Source organism: Pleuronectes platessa, chromosome 3 (assembly GCF_947347685.1).
Source record: "Pleuronectes platessa chromosome 3, fPlePla1.1, whole genome shotgun sequence".
Classification (NCBI taxonomy): domain Eukaryota; kingdom Metazoa; phylum Chordata; class Actinopteri; order Pleuronectiformes; family Pleuronectidae; genus Pleuronectes; species Pleuronectes platessa.
Genome location: NC_070628.1, coordinates 281,911 through 302,449, shown reverse-complemented (window position 1 = coordinate 302,449; position 20,539 = coordinate 281,911). Strand labels below are relative to the sequence as shown.

At 48.1% G+C, this 20,539-nt stretch overlaps 3 protein-coding genes across 5 annotated transcripts; 1 reads left to right on the top strand and 2 right to left on the bottom strand.

The window, feature by feature from the left end:
• Nucleotides 1-402: 402 nt before the first annotated feature.
• Nucleotides 403-8,202, top strand: esf1 (ESF1, nucleolar pre-rRNA processing protein, homolog (S. cerevisiae)). Its single transcript, XM_053419742.1, has 14 exons — nucleotides 403-534; nucleotides 1,274-2,005; nucleotides 3,194-3,561; nucleotides 3,872-3,985; nucleotides 4,381-4,490; nucleotides 4,575-4,727; nucleotides 4,804-4,918; nucleotides 5,016-5,181; nucleotides 5,252-5,425; nucleotides 5,538-5,665; nucleotides 5,741-5,831; nucleotides 6,032-6,129; nucleotides 6,345-6,500; nucleotides 7,011-8,202. The coding sequence occupies exons 1-14, from the start codon at nucleotides 438-440 to the stop codon at nucleotides 7,356-7,358; spliced, it is 2,850 nt and encodes a 949-aa protein (XP_053275717.1). The 5' UTR covers nucleotides 403-437; the 3' UTR covers nucleotides 7,359-8,202.
• acaa1 (acetyl-CoA acyltransferase 1) lies at nucleotides 8,125-13,536 on the bottom strand. 2 transcript variants are annotated; one of them, XM_053419745.1, is made up of 13 exons: nucleotides 13,275-13,536; nucleotides 11,593-11,686; nucleotides 11,425-11,482; nucleotides 11,236-11,315; nucleotides 11,096-11,138; nucleotides 10,452-10,550; nucleotides 10,025-10,105; nucleotides 9,748-9,938; nucleotides 9,498-9,677; nucleotides 9,365-9,420; nucleotides 9,025-9,170; nucleotides 8,580-8,694; nucleotides 8,125-8,405 (listed from the first exon to the last, which is right to left on the bottom strand). In XM_053419745.1, exons 1-12 carry the CDS (start codon nucleotides 13,452-13,454, stop codon nucleotides 8,619-8,621), a joined length of 1,284 nt encoding a protein of 427 aa, XP_053275720.1. In that variant the 5' UTR covers nucleotides 13,455-13,536; the 3' UTR covers nucleotides 8,125-8,405; nucleotides 8,580-8,618. The 2 variants fall into 2 exon arrangements, with proteins under 2 accessions (XP_053275720.1, XP_053275718.1); XM_053419743.1 differs by having other exon boundaries at nucleotides 8,125-8,694.
• A 540-nt stretch (nucleotides 13,537-14,076) lies between these two features.
• On the bottom strand, nucleotides 14,077-20,417 carry LOC128437539 (BTB/POZ domain-containing protein 3). Of its 2 annotated transcripts, XM_053419740.1 has the most exons (5): nucleotides 20,167-20,417; nucleotides 19,674-20,017; nucleotides 17,238-17,328; nucleotides 16,726-16,844; nucleotides 14,077-16,648 (listed from the first exon to the last, which is right to left on the bottom strand). In XM_053419740.1, exons 2-5 carry the CDS (start codon nucleotides 19,820-19,822, stop codon nucleotides 15,616-15,618), a joined length of 1,392 nt encoding a protein of 463 aa, XP_053275715.1. In that variant the 5' UTR covers nucleotides 19,823-20,017; nucleotides 20,167-20,417; the 3' UTR covers nucleotides 14,077-15,615. The 2 variants fall into 2 exon arrangements, with proteins under 2 accessions (XP_053275715.1, XP_053275716.1); XM_053419741.1 differs by lacking the exons at nucleotides 19,674-20,017; nucleotides 20,167-20,417 and adding an exon at nucleotides 17,416-17,536.
• Between the last annotated feature and the right edge of the window lie 122 nt (nucleotides 20,418-20,539).

The window sequence follows — 20,539 nt, the reverse complement described above, 5'->3', positions numbered from 1 at the left end:
TTGATTAATGTTTGCACAATTGACTTTAGTGTTGATCACTATAGTCACCAGTTCGTCATGTTTCAGCTCTGACCTGTAAATTGGTAAATTGTCATATTCCCAGTTTGTCAAAGACTTATCTTAATTTATAATAAATATAATAAATGAAAAGCTGCAAAGATCATTTGATTTTTAAATAAGTTCAAAGAAAACTAATGACAACATAAACATATAACAATAAACCATTTAACTTTGTACATCCTGACGTGTGGAAAGATCAAAGTGTTTCTGTTCATGAAAAGAAGAGTTCATGATATTAAAAGATAAAAAAGTGAACTTCATTTAAACCTCTAAGAAATGAATGACGCTATCTTTGTAACGACTTTTGCTCTGTTTGTCCCACTTTGCTTTCCGTAGCGGGGAATAGGCGGGGCTCCGAGAGGTCACTGGAGCGATGCATGCTGGGAAAACACGTGTTTGAGGAAACAAACGTCAAGTTACGTTTTACTTGTGATCGGTTTCGCAGTTTTTCGCAGTTTTCGCTCGGTTCTGCAGGTGAGTGTGACGTCATCAGCTGATTCTCTGCGCTCGTGACGAAACGTTTAGTTTTTTCTCTCGCTCGTCGCGTTGCTGCAGATTGACGTCATAATCCCATCTGTACTCTGTCTCTGATTTAACGCGTTTATTTATCATGAATCCTGATCCTCAGTTTATTAACTCGTGAGAAAATCATTTAAAAACTAAATTAAATACTAAACAGAGACGAGCCTGTGCAGCGTCTCACTCACTGCGTCCTGCAGGCGGCGCTGTGACTGAATGTCGTGTGGAGAAAATAAACAGTAAATGAAATGTTCACATAGATGATTGTGGTTTCTGACGTCATCACGTTTTACAATCAGCTTCAATTCAAGACGAGTTCCTGCGTCTGACTCAGTTCAATAACGAGTCTGATGGTCACTCAACACATGAGCTAGTCACATGTTGTTTACATGTTCTAACACGTAAACAACACATGAACACGTCACATGTTGTTTACATGTTCTAACACGTAAACAACACATGAGCACGTCACATGTTGTTTACATGTTCTAACACGTAAACAACACATGAGCACGTCACATGTTGTTTACATGTTCTAACACGTAAACAACATGTGACCACAACACATGTTGCATGTTGTTTACATGTTCTAACACGTAAACAACACGTGAACACGTCCCATGTTGTTAACGTGTTCTCACACGTGCCGACTCACTGCTGGAGCGTCCCACTCTGACGTGCTCTTGTTCCTCAGGGTTCTCCACCATGTCGTCCCAGAGGAACCCGGCCGGTGACGAGCGCTTCACTCGGGTGCAGAAGGATCCGCGCTTCTGGGAAATGCCCGAGAGGGAACGCAAGGTCAAGATCGACAAGCGCTTCCAGTCCATGTTCCACGACAAGCGCTTCCAGGTGAAGTCCACGGTGGACAAACGAGGACGCCCCATCAACCACACGTCCTCCGAAGACCTGAGACGCTTCTACAAACTGGACTCCGAGGACGAAGAGGACGAAGAGGACGTGGAGAGTGAGAAGCTGCCGGAGAGGAAGAAACTGACGGAGAGGAAGAAACTGACGGAGAGGAAGAAGCTGACGGAGGGAGAGAAGCTGACGCAGAGGAAGAAGCTGACGCAGAGGAAGAAGCTGACGGAGGGAGAGAAGCTGACGGAGAGGAAGAAGCTGACGGAGGGAGAGAAGCTGACGGAGAGGAAGAAGCTGACGCAGAGGAAGAAGCTGACGGAGGGAGAGAAGCTGACGGAGAGGAAGAAGCTGACGCAGAGGAAGAAGCTGACGGAGGGAGAGAAGCTGACGGAGAGGAAGAAGCTGACGGAGGGAGAGAAGCTGACGGAGGGAGAGAAGCTGACGGAGGGAGAGAAGCTGACGGAGGGAGAGAAGCTGACGGAGAGGAAGAAGACGGTGAAGCTGGTGAAAGTTGAGAGAGAAGCAGTCCAGAGCAGTGAAGATGAAGACGAGGAGTCTGAAAACAAAGGTGAATTTCATGTGTTTACACATATTCACTTTATAATGTTCTTCACTTTTCAGCTGAAAGTTCAACTTCTTTGTTCTTTGTGTAAAAACACAAAGTTTCATCTTTAAAGAAAAGAGTTCGGTCGTTGTTCTCGTCTCTGAAGAAATGAGACGTAGAATGTTTTACTGCTTCAGGATCAGGACTCAGTCAGAAACCTTATGAGTGCAGCAGTGAGGGATGATGGGAGTTGTAGTCTTCATCATGAGTTAGTTGTGGTGGAGCAGCAGTGAGGGATGATGGGAGTTGTAGTCTTCATCATGAGTTAGTTGTGGTGGAGCAGCAGTGAGGGATGATGGGAGTTGTAGTCTTCATCATGAGTTAGTTGTTGTGGAGCAGCAGTGAGGGATGATGGGAGCTGTAGTCTTCATCATGAGTTAGTTGTTGTGGAGCAGCAGTGAGGGATGATGGGAGTTGTAGTCTTCATCATGAGTTAGTTGTTGTGGAGCAGCAGTGAGGGATGATGGGAGCTGTAGTCTTCATCATGAGTTAGTTGTTGTGGAGCAGCAGTGAGGGATGATGGGAGTTGTAGTCTTCATCATGAGTTAGTTGTTGTGGAGCAGCAGTGAGGGATGATGGGAGCTGTAGTCTTCATCATGAGTTAGTTGTTGTGGAGCAGCAGTGAGGGATGATGGGAGCTGTAGTCTTCATCATGAGTTAGTTGTTGTGGAGCAGCAGTGAGGGATGATGGGAGTTGTAGTCTTCATCATGAGTTAGTTGTGGTGGAGCTGCAGTGAGGGATGATGGGAGCTGTAGTCTTCTTCCCTCAGACGTGATGGTTCAGGAGGTCTTTATCTGAATCCTCAAACACACACATCTGATTCGATCCAGTAAAAACAGTGAATAAAGTTTCCTCCTGTTAAAACTCACTGTTTCTCAGACTCGTCTCTGATTGGCTGAGAGTCGAGCTGCCGCCCACTGGTTCAGCTTGTTTCTCTGAAACTTCAAAATGTCTTCCACTGGATAGAAAGTCACTTTTGACTCAAACACTGACTCGAGCACAAAGAGGAGGTGACGCCACCTACAGGCGACTCAATGAAACGTCACCTTCTATAAAACTCCAGGTTGCTTCAGGTTGGAAGATGAAAACCTTTGTGAGTCTCGGTTGGTTTGTTTTAAATCACAGAAGAGTTTAATTTGTTTGCTTTTCAGATGATGAAGGTATCAAGCAGCAGCAGCAGCAGCAGGAGGAGGAGGAGGAGGAGGAGGAGGAGGAGGAGGGGGGTGTCGACCTGGGAGACAGTGTCACAGATGACAGTGAGGAGGATGAAGATGATGATGCAGAGGAGGAGAGCGAGGTTGGAAGTGGATTGGAGGAGGAGGAGGAGGAGGAGGAGTCCGGTCTGGATTCGGGTTCAGATAGTGACAGCGGGCCGGATCTGGCCCGAGGTAAAGGCAACATCGAGACCAGCTCAGAGGAAGACAGCGATGAAGAGGCGGACGCCATCCTGAGGAAGGAGGAAGAGGAGATCGAGCACAACTGGGGCGAGTTGAGCAAAGACGCTCGGCGAAGTGACGAGGTGACGTCTGGAGTCTGAGTGTGTTCAAGATGAAACTCTGACTCTCAGATACTAATGTGTGTGTGTCTGTGTGTGTGTGTGTGTTGTGTGTTGTGTGTGTGTCTGTGTGTGTCTGTGTGTTGTGTGTGTGTCTGTGTGTGTCTGTGTGTGTCTGTGTGTTGTGTGTGTGTTGTGTGTGTGTCTGTGTGTTGTGTGTGTGTCTGTGTGTGTCTGTGTGTTGTGTGTGTGTCTGTGTGTGTCTGTGTGTGTCTGTGTGTTGTGTGTGTGTCTGTGTGTGTCTGTGTGTGTCTGTGTGTTGTGTGTGTGTCAGGTTTCTGCTCGACTCGCCGTCTGCAACATGGACTGGGACCGCATGAAGGCCAGAGACCTGCTGGCACTGTTCAACTCCTTCACACCACAGGGGGGCGCTGTGCTGTCTGTCAAGGTATTGAAACAGGAAGTCACTCATTTGAAACTATGAGGATTTCAATTATTATATTTTTAGATTTCACTTCTGTTTGAACGGATCTGGATCATTTTCTTTCAAATTGATAAGTTTAATTTATCTAACGAATGAATTCATGAATCTTGATTCAAAGACTCGGACGAGTTTAGACGACTGATATTTATAAAAGTCGGGATCTTGTGGTTTCACGGATCAGCTGAGCTCAGGTTTATTGAACTCATATAAAAATCATAATCATCAATGATCGGCTGGAGCCTGGAATCCGGTTCTGGATCTGGAAACATCATGAGCTGAGCTTTGATCCACATCAGAGCTCTGAGTGTGGACAGGTGTGTGAGAGGAAACCGCAGTGCATTCTGGGTGTTGTTGTCCAGATTTACCCGTCGGAGTTTGGGAAGGAGCGGCTGAAGATGGAGCAGACCCAGGGACCGATGGAGCTGAAGGCCCTGCCTGAAGACCCCGAGGACGACACAGAGGAGGAGAGGTAACACACACACACACACACACACATGCAGACTCACACATGCAGTGTTCCTGTGGAGCTGACGAGTGCACGTGTGTTTCCCAGGGTGCACAGGGAGAAGATGCGTGACTACCAGTTCAAGCGCCTCAGATATTTCTACGCCGCGGTGGAATGTGACTCGGCTGAAACGGCGGCTAAGCTCTATGAGGAGTGTGACGGGTTCGAGTACGAGAGCAGCTGCTCGGTGATCGACCTCCGGTAGGAGAGCCTGAGCACTTCACCCCCCCCCCCCCCCCCCCCCATCCAGCTGTACTCAAACCTCTTTCTGTGACAGGTTCATTCCCGATGACGTGGTGTTTGCCGAGGAGCCCACCGACGTGGCCACGGACGTGAACCTGTCGGCGTACACGCCCAAACTGTTCAGCTCGTCGGCCACCGCCACGTCCCGGGTGAGGAGGGGCGTGGCCTCTGAGGCGTTCAAGAACATCTGTACTTTGTGATATCAGAAACAACTGACACTCCTGCTCCTCTCAACCGACCAATCAGGTGCAGCTGACGTGGGACGAGATGGACCACGACCGAGTGACCGCCTTCAACAGGAACTTCAACAAGGACGAGCTGCTGGAGATGGACTTCAACGCCTACCTGGCCTCCTCCAGCGAGGAAGAGGAGGATGGAGACGGAGCGGTTGAGTTTGGAGAGCAGGCCGAAGGTGAGACGTCTCCTCAGGACTCTTGTCCTCTGTGATGAGAGGAAGCAGCACTAAGGGTTTGTTTTCACAGCTGAACAGACAGAGGAGACGAAGGAGAAACCTCAGGAGGAAGAAGAGAGGAAGAAAAAGAAGAAGAGCGAGGATCAGATCTCTAAGTACAGAGAGCTGCTGAAAGGCATCCGGAACAAAGAGAAGAAGCTGCAGGACGACAAGGACATGGAGATGGAGATCACCTGGGTGCCAGGTACCTTCAACGTCTCAATATTCTGTCTTTAAAACCCAACAACTCTCCAGATGTGAGAGTCGGCCTCAGGGCTCCACACTTCTCTGAGGACCTGTGTGTGTTGTGTCTTCAGGCCTGAAGGAGACGACAGAGCAGCTGGTGAAGAAGAAGCTGGAGGAGAAGGACGAGCAGACGCCCTGGGAGGAGTTCCTGGTGAAGAAGAAGGAGCGGAAGAAGCAGAAGCAATCTCAGAACAAACCAGTGAGTACAAGTGTCTGAGCGTCTTCACCAACACCAGGTCTGTGGTTCATCCTCTTTGTGTTTGTCTTCCACCAGGAGGCGGCAGAGGACAACCTCAGTGACGATGAGCTTCCTGCAGACGTTGACCTCAGCGACGCCTTCTTCACCGAGGAGCTCGGTGCCACAGGTGATCAATCAACCGCCAATCATCCCTCAAGGATCTGACTCACACCTCCTTTTCTCCTGTCGTGGAAAACACTTTAGTTTTCTGTAACTTTTAAAACACTAAAGAGAAACAAGCATCTTCTGTGTCGAGCACTTTATTAGGAACACGTTAATTTATCCATCAGCCAATCAGAATATCAGGTGTCGAGTTTGTGTCTGCAGATCTGAAGAATCAGAAGAAGAAGAAGAAGAAGAAGAAGCAGCAGCTGGAGGAAGAGGAGCGAACGGCTGAGGAGGAAGAGGAGCTGGAAAAACAAAAGGTCAGAGGTTAATCTCATGTGACGTCATCAAGCCTGCTTCAGACATCAGGCTGGTTTCCTCAAGTGTGTGTGTGTGTGTGTGTGTGTGTGTGTGTGTGTGTGTGTGTGTGTGTGTGTGTGTGTGTGTGTGTGTGTGTGTGTGTGTGTGTGTGTGTGTGTGTGTGTGTGTGTGTGTGTGTGTGTGTGTGTGTGTGTGTGTGTGTGTGTGTGTGCAGGCGGCCATGGCCCTGCTGATGGAGGACGACGCAGACGAGCTCAAACACAAACACTTTAACTTCGATGAAATCGTGGAGCAGCAGAACTTGAGCAAGAAGAAGAGGAAGAAGCTGCTGAAGAAGGGGGAGGAGCCTCTGGAGAACGACGACTTCCAGGTAAGAACTTTGTGAAAAGTTTCAAAGAGAAAGTTTGACTTTTTATAGCAGCGATCAGAATAAGAATTAAAAGAAAAGGACGTTGAAACAATGAAAAGTCCAAATGAATTGTTGAATGAATTAAAAGAAAGAATGTACAAAAGTTTCTCAAACTCTCTACGAGTCCTGGAACTTTTCACGTGAGCTCCTCCAGTCATCACGTAGAATCAATGATCTGATAAAGAGTCACGCTGTTCGGAACACGTTTACAAAATCAAACATCAAATCGAAGCAAATCACAAAGACGCAACGAGACAAAGACGACTAGTTGTTCGATTTTGTCACCAAGACTGAAAAATACAAAAAAATCTGTAGAATAAAGTCGTCATTGATTTAATACATTTAATAATAAATGCTATATTTAGTAATATGATGGATGTTCCTGTTTATGAACCTGCAGCCTCGTGTTACTCCAGGAGCTTTAGTGTGTAGTCCGTCCTCAGTGACACGCCTCTTCCTGTCTCTGTGCAGGTGGACGTTAAAGACGCTCGTTTCCAGGCCATGTTCACGTCCCACCTGTTCAACCTGGACCCGTCCCACCCCAGCTTCAAGAAGACCAGAGCCACTCAGAGCATCGCGGCCGAGAAGCAGCGCCGGCGAGAGCAGCGGGGGAGGGACGAGGACCTCGGCGCTCTGTCGGCCACGCGGATAGAGCCGCCCGCCACGGCTGAACAGGAAGTGAGGGGGGGGAAAGTGCACAGTGACTCTGATGCTGCGACGGCGAAGCAGCCGATGGAGCCGAGTCTGTCTCTGCTGGTGAAATCCATCAAAAGCAAAACGGAGCAGTTTCAGGCCCGAAAGAAACAGAAGCTCGTGTAACTGAGAACTTCTGATGGACTGAGACTGGACGTGCTCAGTGTCTCCTGAAGACACGTCACTGTGCTCGGTGTCTCCTGAAGACACGTCCCTGTGCTCGGTGTCTCCTGAAGACACGTCACTGTGCTCGGTGTCTCCTGAAGACACGTCCCTGTGCTTGGTGTCTCCTGAAGACACCTCACTGTGCTCTACAGGAAACAACAGGAAGATGATGTTAAAGAATTAAACTGAAGTTCATCTCTCTGCTTTTAGTTTGAGATGGTTTTATAATATTGAATGAGTCAGAATCAGATTGAATGTTTAAAGATGTTTCCACATGAACTGTGTGAAGCACGTTGTGTAGTCAGTGTTTGTGTAGCAGCAGCAGGTTGTCGGTCCGACTCGTTCAAACAGGAACATGTGGGAACATCCAGGAGAGGGGCGGAGCCTGCAGAGCAGCAGGGGCGGAGCCTGCAGAGCAGCAGGAGGCGGGACATGACGTATAAACTCGGCTGTGGACAGATCAGTGTTGTTGTTTACAGCTCATCCACACCGGAGTCGGCCCTCATCACCAGAAGATCTGGAATCTCCTCGTGTTTCTAGTGGACGTCTTCGTCTTCTACGTGTCCGGCTCCTCTTCTTCATCCTGAGATGTTTGTGTTCTTCAGGTTTCACGTCACGTGTTAGAAACCTCATCAACACGTCCACTCGCTCTCTGGGAAGCTTCCACACATTGTCCTGCTGGTTCCTCACATGGACTCACTCACACACATGTTACCAGGAGAAGATCCAGAATCAACTCTTTATTACAGTCTGTTAGAAAACAGTAATTGTATCTGTTAATAAAGTTGTACATTTAAAGAAGAAACATTCTGTTCATGTTGATCATTTTAATTAATGTTATAACTAAAATGTTTTCATCTCTAATGTTCAGCATCACTTTCCTCGGCCTGTCCGTCGCTGCAGCTCCTCTCTTCAGCCTCTGTCTCTTTAAGACCCTCCTGTCAAAGTCTCTGATTGGTCAGCTCGTCTGGTGTAAACTGAGCTTCAGTGTTTTTTAACTTCAAAGAACTTAAAAAGAAACACCGGAAAAAAAAAATCACGTTTCAATCGTAACATTTCAGAAAATAGTGAAAAATGTTATTTCTGACACAAAAGCAGCAAAACTTCCTGAAGCAGTTTGTTCTCGACTCAAACGTCAGATTCTGTCGATGGATCATCTGCAGCTCGGCTCACTGCTCACACCTGATTGGTTGTTAATGACACGGATGAGAACCACAGCTCCTATGGTCCCGGGTACTCGAAGACCGCCGCCGCTCCCATCCCGGTCCCGATGCACATGGACACGACCCCGTACGCCCTGCGGTCACACAGCAGGCGGGTCTCAAACACAGGTCAACAGGTCAACAGGTCACAGGTCACACAGCAGGCGGGTCTCAAACACAGGTCAACAGGTCACAGGTCACACAGCAGGCGGGTCTCAAACACAGGTCAACAGGTCACAGGTCACACAGCAGGCGGGTCTCAAACACAGGTCAACAGGTCACACAGCAGGCGGGTCTCAAACACAGGTCAACAGGTCAACAGGTCACAGCAGGCGGGTCTCAAACACAGGTCAACAGGTCACAGCAGGCGGGTCTCAAACACAGGTCAACAGGTCACGGTTTGGATCAGGTCTCTGGGAACTAACCTCTTCCCTCTGCGTCTCAGCTCGTTGAGCAGCGTCACCACCTGCCGGGCCCCGGTGCAGCCCAGCGGGTGACCCAGGGCGATGGCGCCGCCGTTAGGATTCACCTTCTCCGGGGGGATCCCCAACTTCTCCACACAGTAAACAGCCTGAAGACAACCAGAGACACATCGTCTGTCCTCTGTCCTCTGACCCACGCCTCTTACAGAGAACCACAGCGTCTCCACTGATCTCCAAACTCCTGTGAATCTGAACAACCTGGTTCCTCCTTCGTTAACTTTCTATTATGAACTAATCTCATTTTAAAATCATCTGTAACAAAAGAGAAAGTTCAGGAACTCACCTGACTGGAAAACGCCTCGTTGATCTCAAACACGTCGATGTCGTCCAGCGTCAGTCCTGAGACACACAACGACAGAGTGAAGCTCCACAATCACCACACGCACAGACACACACAGTCTCACACACTCTCTCACCAGCTTGTTGCAGAGCGGCAGGGATGGCAGCCGCAGGTCCGATTCCCATGACATCAGGAGGAACCCCGACCACGGCGCTCGCCCTCAGGACCCCGAGCACCGGCAGACCCCGAGCCTCCACGGCCGACCGGCGGCCAATCAGCACGGCTGCTGCTCCATCACTCATCTGGCTGGAGTTGCCTGACACACCATGTGAGAGTGAAGAGTTAGTTTCCTCTAGGAGACGCAGGTGAGCGGCTCACTGACCCACCTGCCGTGGTGCTGCCGTCGGGTTTGAAGGCCGGCCGCAGTCTGCTCAGTCCTTCCAGACTGGTTCCAGGTCTGATGCCGTCGTCTTTCAGAACCGTCACCTGCCGCTCTTCACCTGCGTCGTCCAGCAGCCGGGTGGGGACGGGGACGATCTCGTGGTGGAACAGGTTCATGTCCTGAGCCCGGGCCGCTCTGTGGAGAAGACGCTCTGTTACAGAGAAGCTGCTCAGATGGAGCAGCTGCTGCAGAGCTCAGTGAGACAAGAGAAGATGGTTTACTTCTGTTGGGAGCTCAGAGCGAAGGCGTCCTGCTTCTCTCGGGAGATTCCAAATCTCTCTGCAACGTTCTCCGACGTGAGGCTGCGAACAACATGAGACGCTCAGAGTCACAGACTGAGTCACAGACTGAGTCACAGACTGAGTCACAGACTGAGTCACAGACGGAGTCACAGACTGAGTCACAGACGGAGTCACAGACTGAGTCACAGACGGGAGGGACGGACGTCTGTGACTCCGTCTGTGACTCTGAGGACATGAAGAAAGACACGGAGCGTCCTCCTCACTTTTATACTGATCGCTCAAAATATAACTCATGAAAACATTTGATCACTTTGCTATTTTCATGATTTTGTGAAAGTGATTCAGGGTCAAACTGAGAACCTGAGCTCCTTGTTCTAGATCATGTGACCTGCAGCAGCCGCCTCACCCCATGGGCATGATGCAGTCTCTGGCCTTGTTGTTGTCCATCAGCCTGGAGCTCAGATCTCCAGGGTTCCCCATCGTACGCAGAGACATGCTCTCCACACTGGAACACACAGAACATGTCACACCTTCAATCTGCTCCCATCGGATTCACCACATCAGAGAATCTAGAGAAGGTTCTACAGGTCCTTCAGGAGGGTTCTACAGGTCCTTCAGGAGGGTTCTACAGGTCCTTCAGGAGGGTTCTACAGGAGGGTTCTACAGGTCCTTCAGGAGGGTTCTACAGGTCCTTCAGGAGGGTTCTACAGGAGGGTTCTACAGGTCCTTCAGGAGGGTTCTACAGGTCCTTCAGGAGGGTTCTACAGGTCCTTCAGGAGGGTTCTACAGGAGGGTTCTACAGGTCCTTCAGGAGGGTTCTACAGGTCCTTCAGGAGGGTTCTACTGGTCCGTCAGGAGGGTTCTACAGGCCTTGGACTGTAGGTTCCTCTAGGGTGGCTAACAACTACAGGATTGTGTGGTGAATGCTTTCTTAAAGAATTGATGTATTATCCTGGATGAGCTTCTCACCACTGACACAGTGTCTCCATGTTTTATTAAGTCCCAGAACATACATGTTTAATTGTGACAGGAACAACACAGGACACGTACCCGCAGGCGAGGCCCAGGTCGATGGATCCACTTCTGATGGCTCCTGCACAAACACAGGGAGACCCAAGGCATTCTGGGTAAACAAACAGCAGCTGTGTTCTCACCTTCAGTCGCTTTAAATGAAGCTGCAGTTGTTTTACCTGCTACATTAAAAAGAGCCTGAAGTCCAGAGGAGCACTGTCTGTTCACGGTGTAGACGGGAACTGTCTCTGGAAACCCACTGAGGGGACGGCAAATACACATCTACACATGCTGTACAAATACACACACTAAATATATGTATATAAAATAAAAGACAGTATATCTATACTGTGTCTGTTTAGTCTGACCTGAGAAAATGAGCCACTCTGACCATCAGAGCTCCGGCTCCCGGCTGCAACACATTACCTGGTGAACAACACGACAGGTGTCAGGAAGGATGATGAAGGGATGATCAAAGGATGATCAAAGGATGATCAAAGGATGATTAGAGGATGATGACAGAGAAGTGAACTCACCTACACAGATGTCCCCCAGCTGATCGGCTGACAGGCCAACATCTGTCAAAACAGCTTTCATGACCGCGCTCAGTAGCTCGTCAGGAGTGGTGTCCTGAAACACAGAGAGTTACAGTAGAGCTACACTGGAGTTAGAGAGTTACAGTAGAGCTACACTGGAGTTACATGTGAGTTAAAGAGTTACAGTAGAGTTAGAGAGTTACAGGAGAGTTACAGGAGAGTTACATGTGAGTTAAAGAGTTACAGTAGAGTTACACTGGAGTTACATGTGAGTTAGAGAGTTACAGTAGAGTTACAGGAGAGTTACATAGTTAAAGAGTTACAAAGTTACAGAGTTACAGAGTTAAAGAGTTAAAGAGTTAAAGAGTTATAGAGTTACAGGAGAGTTACACAGTTTAAGAGTTACAGAGTTAAAAAGTTACAGAGTTAAAGAATTAAAGAGTTACACAGTTACAGAGTTACAGGAGAGTTACCGAGTTAAAGAGTTACAGAGTTAAAAAGTTACAGAGTTAAAGAATTAAAGAGTTACACAGTTACAGAGTTACAAGAGAGTTACAGGAGAGTAACAGTGTTACAGAGTTACAGTGTTACTGAGTTAAAGAGTTAAAGAGTTACAGAGTAATAGAGTTAAAGAGTTACACAGTTACAGAGTTACAGGAGAGTTACAGAGTTAAAGAGTTACAGAGTAATAGAGTTAAAGAGTTACACAGTTACAGAGTTACAGGAGAGTTACAGAGTTAAAGAGTTACAGAGTTAAAGAGTTAAAGAGTTACAGAGTTAAAGAGTTAAAGAGTTACAGAGTTAAAGAGTTACAGAGTTACAGGAGAGTTACAGAGTTAAAGAGTTACAGAGTTAAAGAGTTAAAGAGTTACACAGTTACAGAGTTACAGGAGAGTTACAGGAGAGTTACAGAGTTACAGTGTTACAGAGTTAAAGAGTTACAGAGTTAAAGAGTTACAGAGTTACAGAGTTAAAGAGTTACAGAGTTAAAGAGTTAAAGAGTTACACAGTTACAGAGTTAAAGAGTTACACAGTTACAGAGTTACAGGAGAGTTACAAGAGAGTTACAGAGTTACAGTGTTACAGAGTTAAAGAGTTACAGAGTTAAAGAGTTACAGAGTTACAGAGTTAAAGAGTTACAGAGTTAAAGAGTTAAAGAGTTACACAGTTACAGAGTTACAGGAGAGTTACAGGAGAGTTACAGGAGAGTTACAGAGTTACAGTGTTACAGAGTTACAAGAGAGTTACAGGAGAGTTACAGTGTTACAGAGTTACAGTGTTACTGAGTTAAAGAGTTAAAGAGTTACAGAGTAATAGAGTTAAAGAGTTAGACAGTTACAGAGTTACAGGAGAGTTACAGAGTTACAGAGTTAAAGAGTTACAGAGTTACAGTGTTACTGAGTTAAAGAGTTAAAGAGTTAAAGAGTTACACAGTTACAGAGTTACAGAGTTACAAGAGAGTTACAGGAGAGTTACAGAGTTACAGAGTTAAAGAGTAATAGAGTTAAAGAGTTAAAGAGTTAAAGAGTTACAGAGTTAAAGAGTTAAAGAGTTAAAGAGTTACACAGTTACAGAGTTACAGAGTTACAAGAGAGTTACAGGAGAGTTACAGAGTTACAGAGTTAAAGAGTTCCAGAGTTCCAGATGTTTCCCAGATGTTTGTCATGTTAAACGGTTGTTACCTTGAACGATCCCCTCTTCGCCCTGCAGATGGCGCTCCTCAGGCCGTGAACAACCACCACATCCTCCGGGTCCTTGCTGCACGAGGCCCCGGTCCCTGAGCCGCAGTCTGACCTGCACAGCGCCCCCCTGTGGTCAGGGGGAGGAAACAGGTGACCAGAGAGGTTCTTTAATCTCAACATGACGGTTTGAGTTCTCTTTTATTTCCGCTCTGCTCGTCAGTGAGTCTGAGTCACACTTCCGCAAACCCTGAGGACGGAGACCGACGAGGGACAAACAGAGCGAAGAGCGCCCCGCCCCCTTCGCCTTCTCCTGTTGCGGACCAGCTTTGTTCTGAGCTTTATTTTGAAAGGGCACCGAGCAGCTGACGGGAACCTTTATATAAAGTTTAATTCTTCTCTAAAATGAATTTTCATCTTCATCAGACTTCTTCCTTTTCTTTTTTCTTCCTGGTTTTGTGTTTTAGTATAAATATCTTATTAGTTTGTGATCTGATCATTAGCAGATTAACATATTATTTCATGTTTCTTACTTTTATTAGTATAAATTAGCTTTTATGTAAGGTCGTCTTTTATCAATCTTATGTTTATATAAAAAAAAATATTTTAATCCCTGCTTTTACACAATGCTGTTTTTTTATTTATAGTTCTGATCAGTGTGAATGACTTTGTGTAATTCAGCTTCTGTCAAAGTATTTCATAAACTCTCTTTTTGTGCTTCATGAATGAAGGTACATTTATATATATATATATATATATATTTATACATACTTTGAGTCCATGAGATTTAGAGAAGTGACACGGATCAAATGAATCTTTTATTTCCAGATGTTTCTGTTCATAAGGCCACGACTTGCTGCACATTCAGGTTGGAATCAAATGACAGGAAACAAAGACAAAAAATATAAAGTAATTTCTCATGAAAACAGTTTTCCTCAGTTTTCACGGAGATGGGCGGAGCTTCAGGAATCAACCAAACTCCCAAAATGAAACAAGTAAAGAACAAATAAAAGCACAGGAGTTAAAATTACAGACAGGATGAGTAATATCTGCTTAATTACATTATAAAAACAAAGGACATTTAAAATGAATCATTTCTGATTTGCTGACGTGTAAACAGATCGATGTTCAGGTGAATTATGGGTAAAATGACCAGTTTTCATACGACAGGAAGCAGAACCAGAGCGAGTGTGATGAGTCATCACAGTACAAATATAAAACTTATTATTCAGCTTTAAAATAGAGCATGAAGAAAAATTCAATGAGGAGATTTTAGTGCTTCACTGTTTTTAAAATCTTTCAGCAACAAGAAAAATGTTCTGAAAATATTTCATCTGAATCACAAACGTGTGTGTGTGTATGTCTGTGTGTGTGTGTGTGTATGTCTGTGTGAGTGTGTATGTGTGTGTGTGTGTGTGTGTGAGTGAGTGTGTGTGTATGTCTGTGTGTGTGTCTGTGTGTGGTCACATCCTCGTCCAGAGTTCACGTTGTGTAAAGATCAAACACTGTTGTTGATCAGTGCTTCATGTTATTATAAAGCTCGTATCACCATGGTAACATGACCATCTGCAGCTCTGATTGGTTCATTACATGTCACATGACCCCTGGAGACCACACTGAACATATGACTGAGAATCTGAATAAAGTCGACGCGTCTCCACGTCTGCCAGATTTGAAGCTGAAATATCTCAGATACAAAAGCTGCCATCTTGTGGTGATGACAGTTGTGGCATCAAGGTGCCGCCCATTCCCCGGCTCTCAGCCAATCGTGAGTCTCCGCCTGTTCTTATATCATCAAACAACGGATTTAAACCAAACTGATCAGAAACATGTGAACAACCCTCCGGAGAGAAGAACGACCTGAAACGAGAGAGTTTGGTCCCTGTCCCTTCTGCTAACATGGAGGAGGAGGTTTATGACCTGTGCTGCAGCCAGCCACCAGGGGGCGAGCGATCACTTTGGCTTCACTCGGGATCCGTCGTGTCGTCCATCTTTATTTACAGACTTTGATCTGAACAAACATTCCTCAAGATTCACTGACGACAGCAAACACACAGAAAACATGTCAGACTGGTGAAGAGGTGTGTGTGTGTGTGTGTGTGTGTGTGTGTGTGTGTGTGTGTGGATAGACTCTGCAACAACAGGTTACCCATAACCCCCCTATCTGAGAGACAGGGTTCAAACTTCAACTGTGGTGGAATGGGACCAATCAGACTCGTCTTGTGTCTGTGGTGAAACCAGGAGTCCCCCCCCCCTCCCCCTTCAGCAGCTTCCTGAGAACTTCAAAATAAAAGTCATTGTGGCAGTGAAGCAGGAACCTCCGCGGGGATCTGGCTCCTCGGGCTCAGGCGTAGAAGATGAGCTCGGGGATCTGCCCCCCCTGCACTCCGGTGCCGTTGGTGCTGTCTGACGAGCACTGGAACTGGAAGGTCACTTTGCCGCACTGCACCTCCGTCATGCCCTCCTGGCCGAAGTAGCTGAGCTCGTTGCCGTCCAGCACCACGCTGGCGGTGTAGAAGGTGTCCGGCTCGATCTGCACCGGGAACTCGAACCAGACTGTGAAGGTGCTGCTGGAGCCGTCAGAGAAGAACTTGATGATCCTCTGGGCCATCGGCACGCCCTGACGCTTCAGCTCGATTTTGGCGCTGTACTCGGCCGAGCCGCAACTGGAGCCGTACAAACCGAAACCAGCGATGAAGACGCGTTTGTCCACGGCGAACTGGATGCTGTCGCAGCGGCCCCGGTAGCGCCACTGGTTGCTCCGGTAGGCGCAGGACTGGAAGCGGTGGCAGCGCTGGGACGACAGGCCTTTACGAGGTTTGCTGCAGAACAAGAGTTCCGGCTTGTTGGCGGCGGTGAACCACAGGAAGAGGTCGTTGGTCTCGTTGAGCGTGAGCACGTCCGACTGGGCGGCTCCGTTGGCGAAGTCCTCCAGCGCCATGGTGGGAATGCGGATCAGGTAGATGGCCTTCCCCAGCACCAGGCGCTTGTTCTCGATGGTCGGTGCCAGGTCTTGTCGTTGGCACTCGGCCTCGGCCCAGTGCAGCGCCGCGTCGAACACCACCATCTCTTTGGCGTTGAGCGTTTCCCGCCGCAGGATGCTCTCCAGCGTCTGAGAGTCGATGTCACAGAAGCCGTCTGAGCGCAGCGCGAGCTCGGCCTGGGCGTCGATCACCTCCCAGCAGCGCTGCGTCAGGTCGGGCTCCTCGAACAGGCAGCTCTGGGACAGCAGCACGCAGGCGTTCTTAGCGCTCAGGCTCGTCTCCAGGAAGCTGACGCAGGCCCGGGCCAGGTGAGGCACGATGTACTTCTTGGCAGCGTAGAGAGTCGCCAGCACCGTGTCGGCACAGAGGTCGATCTCGTCACAGTAGATGTACCTGAGGAGTCACAGCTGAGATGATTCTGTCAGTTCAGATTAAAACGTGATGAAAGAGAAACGAACAGGTGGACCTACTTCATCATGGCGAGGAAGGACGGCGGCTCCACGTCAGGGATCCGGATCTCCTCCTGATCCTCGGCCAGTTCCCCGTAGAACATGGCGTGGAAAACCGAGCTGCCGACCGCCAGGACGTACTGTCGAGCACAGAGACCACAGATCAGATTCAAACCTGAGGGCGCAGTCATGTGACCCAGCTTCAGCTTCTGATGTCACCCCGCTGCCAAAACACTAATTCTGTTCAATCCTCAAAGTAATAAAGAAAATGTTACTTTCTGAAAGTTAAACAAAACTTTACCAGAATTCTCTGAAATGATCAAATCAGTGAAATCTTCTCAAATCAAATTCACATCAAGTTCAGAAATCGACTCACGAATAACGAGTCTCTCAAAGTCTGGATATGAAGATACGTAACTTTTCTTTACTGATAAATCTGAGAAGACACGTTTCTCATAGAGATGTCTCTTATGTGTTTGATATGTATAAAGTGTCCTCACTGCCGGGGGACGGGCTCATGGTTCTGGACTTACCTTGTGTCCCGGGACTCGCTGCGTCCCCCCGGGCGGCCCGACCACGAAGTGGACGTCTGCCATCGTCTCATTGTTGAACATCACTGAGTTTCTACAGAGACACAGGGTTCACCAGGAGGTTAGTCCAGATGTGCTGACGGAGCTGCAGCTCCATCATGGACGGAGGCAAGAAACTGACCGTTCAAATCTAGATGATATCATCAGACCTGTGTCCCTCATCATCATGTGGAGGAGATGGAAGTAGAGGTGTGGGGGGGGAAGGTGGGGGAAATGGATGAGGTTAAGGGTGGAGGAGAAGGTGGTGGTGTAGTGATGGATGTAGAGGACATGGTGCAGGTGATGGAGGAGAAGGTGGTGGTGTAGTGATAGATGTAGAGGACATGATGCAGGTGATAGAGGAAGTTAAGGGTGGAGGAGAAGGTGGTGTAGTGATGGATGTAGAGGACATGGTGCAGGTGATGGTAGAGCTTAAGGGTGGAGGACAAGTCGGTGTAGTGATGGATGTAGAGGACATGGTGCAGGTGATGGAGGAGAAGATGGAGGAGGTGGTGGTGAAGTGATAGATGTAGAGGACATGATGCAGGTGATAGAGGAAGTTAAGGGTGGAGGAGAAGGTGGTGTAGTGATGGATGTAGAGGACATGGTGCAGGTGATGGTAGAGCTTAAGGGTGGAGGACAAGTCGGTGTAGTGATGGATGTAGAGGACATGGTGCAGGTGATGGAGGAGGTTAAGGGTGGAGGAGAAGTTGGTGTAGTGATGGATGTAGAGGACATGGTGCAGGGGATGGAGGAGGTTAAGGGTGGAGGAGAAGGTGGAGGAGGTGGTGGTGTAGTGATGGACATGGTAAAGGTGATGGTAGAGGTTAAGGGTGGAGGAGAAGGTGGTGTAGTGATGGATGTAGAGGAGATGGTGCAGGTGATGGAGGAGAAGGTGGTGGTGTAGTGATGGATGTAGAGGACATGGTGCAGGTGATGGAGGAGAAGGTGGAGGAATAGTGATGGATGTAGAGGACATGGTGCAGGTGATAGAGGAAGTTAAGGGTGGAGGAGAAGGTGGTGTAGTGATGGATGTAGAGGACATGGTGCAGGTGATGGTAGAGCTTAAGGGTGGAGGACAAGTCGGTGTAGTGATGGATGTAGAGGACATAGTGCAGGTGATGGAGGAGAAGATGGAGGAGGTGGTGGTGAAGTGATGGATGTAGAGGACATGGTGCAGGTGATGGAGGAGGTTAAGGGTGGAGGAGAAGGTGGTGTAGTGATGGATGTAGAGGACATGGTGCAGGTGATGGAGGAGGTTAAGGGTGGAGGAGAAGGTGGAGGAGGTGGTGGTGTAGTGATGGACATGGTAAAGGTGATGGTAGAGGTTAAGGGTGGAGGAGAAGGTGGTGTAGTGATGGATGTAGAGGACATGGTGCAGGTGATGGAGGAGAAGGTGGTGGTGTAGTGATGATGTAGAGGACATGGTGCAGTTGATGGAGGAGAAGATGGAGGAGGTGGTGGTGTAGTGATGGATGTGAAGGACTTGGTGCAGGTGGTGGTGCAGTTGATGGAGGAGGTTAAGGGTGGAGGATAAGGTGGTGTAGTTATGGATGTAGAGGACATGGTGCAGGTGATGGAGGAGAAGGTGGTGGTGTAGTGATAGATGTAGAGGACATGGTGCAGGTGATGGAGGAAGTTAAGGGTGGAGGAGAAGGTGGTGTAGTGATGGATGTAGAGGACATGGTGCAGGTGATGGAGGAGAAGGTGGTGTAGTGATGGATGTAGAGGACATGGTGCAGGTGATGGAGGAGAAGGTGGAGGAGTAGTGATGGATGTAGAGGACATGGTGCAGGTGATGGAGGAGAAGGTGAAGGAGTAGTGATGGATGTAGAGGACATGGTGCAGGTGATGGAGGAGAAGGTGGAGGAGTAGTGATGTATGTAGAGGACATGGTGCAGGTGATGGAGAAGGTGGAGGAGTAGTGATGGATGTAGAGGACATGGTGCAGGTGATGGAGGAGAAGGTGGAGGAGTAGTGATGGATGTAGAGGACATGGTGCAGGTGATGGAGGAGAAGGTGGAGGAGTAGTGATGGATGTAGAGGACATGGTGCAGGTGATAGAGGAAGTTAAGGGTGGAGGAGAAGGTGGTGTAGTGATAGATGTAGAGAGCGTGGTGTAGGTGATGGAGAAAGTTAAGGGTGGAGGAGAAGGTGGTGTAGTGATGAATGTAGAGGACATGGTGCAGGTGATGGAGGAGAAGGTGGTGTAGTGATAGATGTAGAGGACATGATGCAGGTGATGGAGGAAGTTAAGGGTGGAGGAGAAGGTGGTGTAGTGATGGATGTAGAGGACATGGTGCAGGTGATGGAGAAGGTGGTGTAGTGATGGATGTAGAGGACATGGTGCAGGTGATGGAGAAGGTGGTGGTGTAGTGATGGAGGCGGGGTGCGGGTCACCTCTCCCGGACGGTCGGGTACAGGCCCTGCCAGGTGCAGCAGCTCGCAGCTCCCGGGTGGAGGTTGTTGTTGGTCTCGTTCTGCCGCTGGAGGTGACTGACGGAGGCCGGAGGGAGCAGCTTCTTCCCGGGGAACAGCTCTGCGGCCATCGTGGTCCCGTCAGGCCGCCGTCCGGCTCATGACTGACCGGCGGAGCTGCACCGACACCCGGACACAGACGAACCAAAGCCCCGCTCAGATCTGAGGGTTTGACGCTGGAGCTAAGCTAATGCTAGCAGAGCGTGAACTCCGCTGGTTTCCACAGATCAAAGGAATAACACATTCAAAGTAAATCACCTCAGAGTCTGAAATAAAAGTTTAAAACAAAGAATAAATTAGTTTAAACTTCCAAGACGGTCAACGATAACTTTAGCTTGTTGTGTTAGTTAGTTGTTTAACTAGCTAACTAACCAGCTAACTACAGATTAAACAGCTCGTTAAAGTTTGAACTCACTTCAGTTCAAGTTTATTTCCCTTCATTTCTCCTCGCTTTGATCTCAGGTGTTTGAGGACGAGCTTTGTTTACAGTAGCTAGCTTAGTGCTAGCGGCAGCTTCTTCTGCTGCTGCCGCTCCGCAGAATCAGCTCACTGAAGGAACCACACCGCCCCTAGCGGACACTCAGGAGAACTGCACCCAGCTAAGAAAACAGTCACTTATTCTTTGTTTTTAAATGTATCATCATTATTGTTGTTGATCATTTACTATCTTATGATTTCTTTAGTTTTTTCTCAGATCTCCGAGTAGAGTAACTACAGGTAAACGTGTTAATGTGATTTAACTGAACAGATCAGTTTCTTTATATCTGATTTCCTCTGGTGTTTTTATT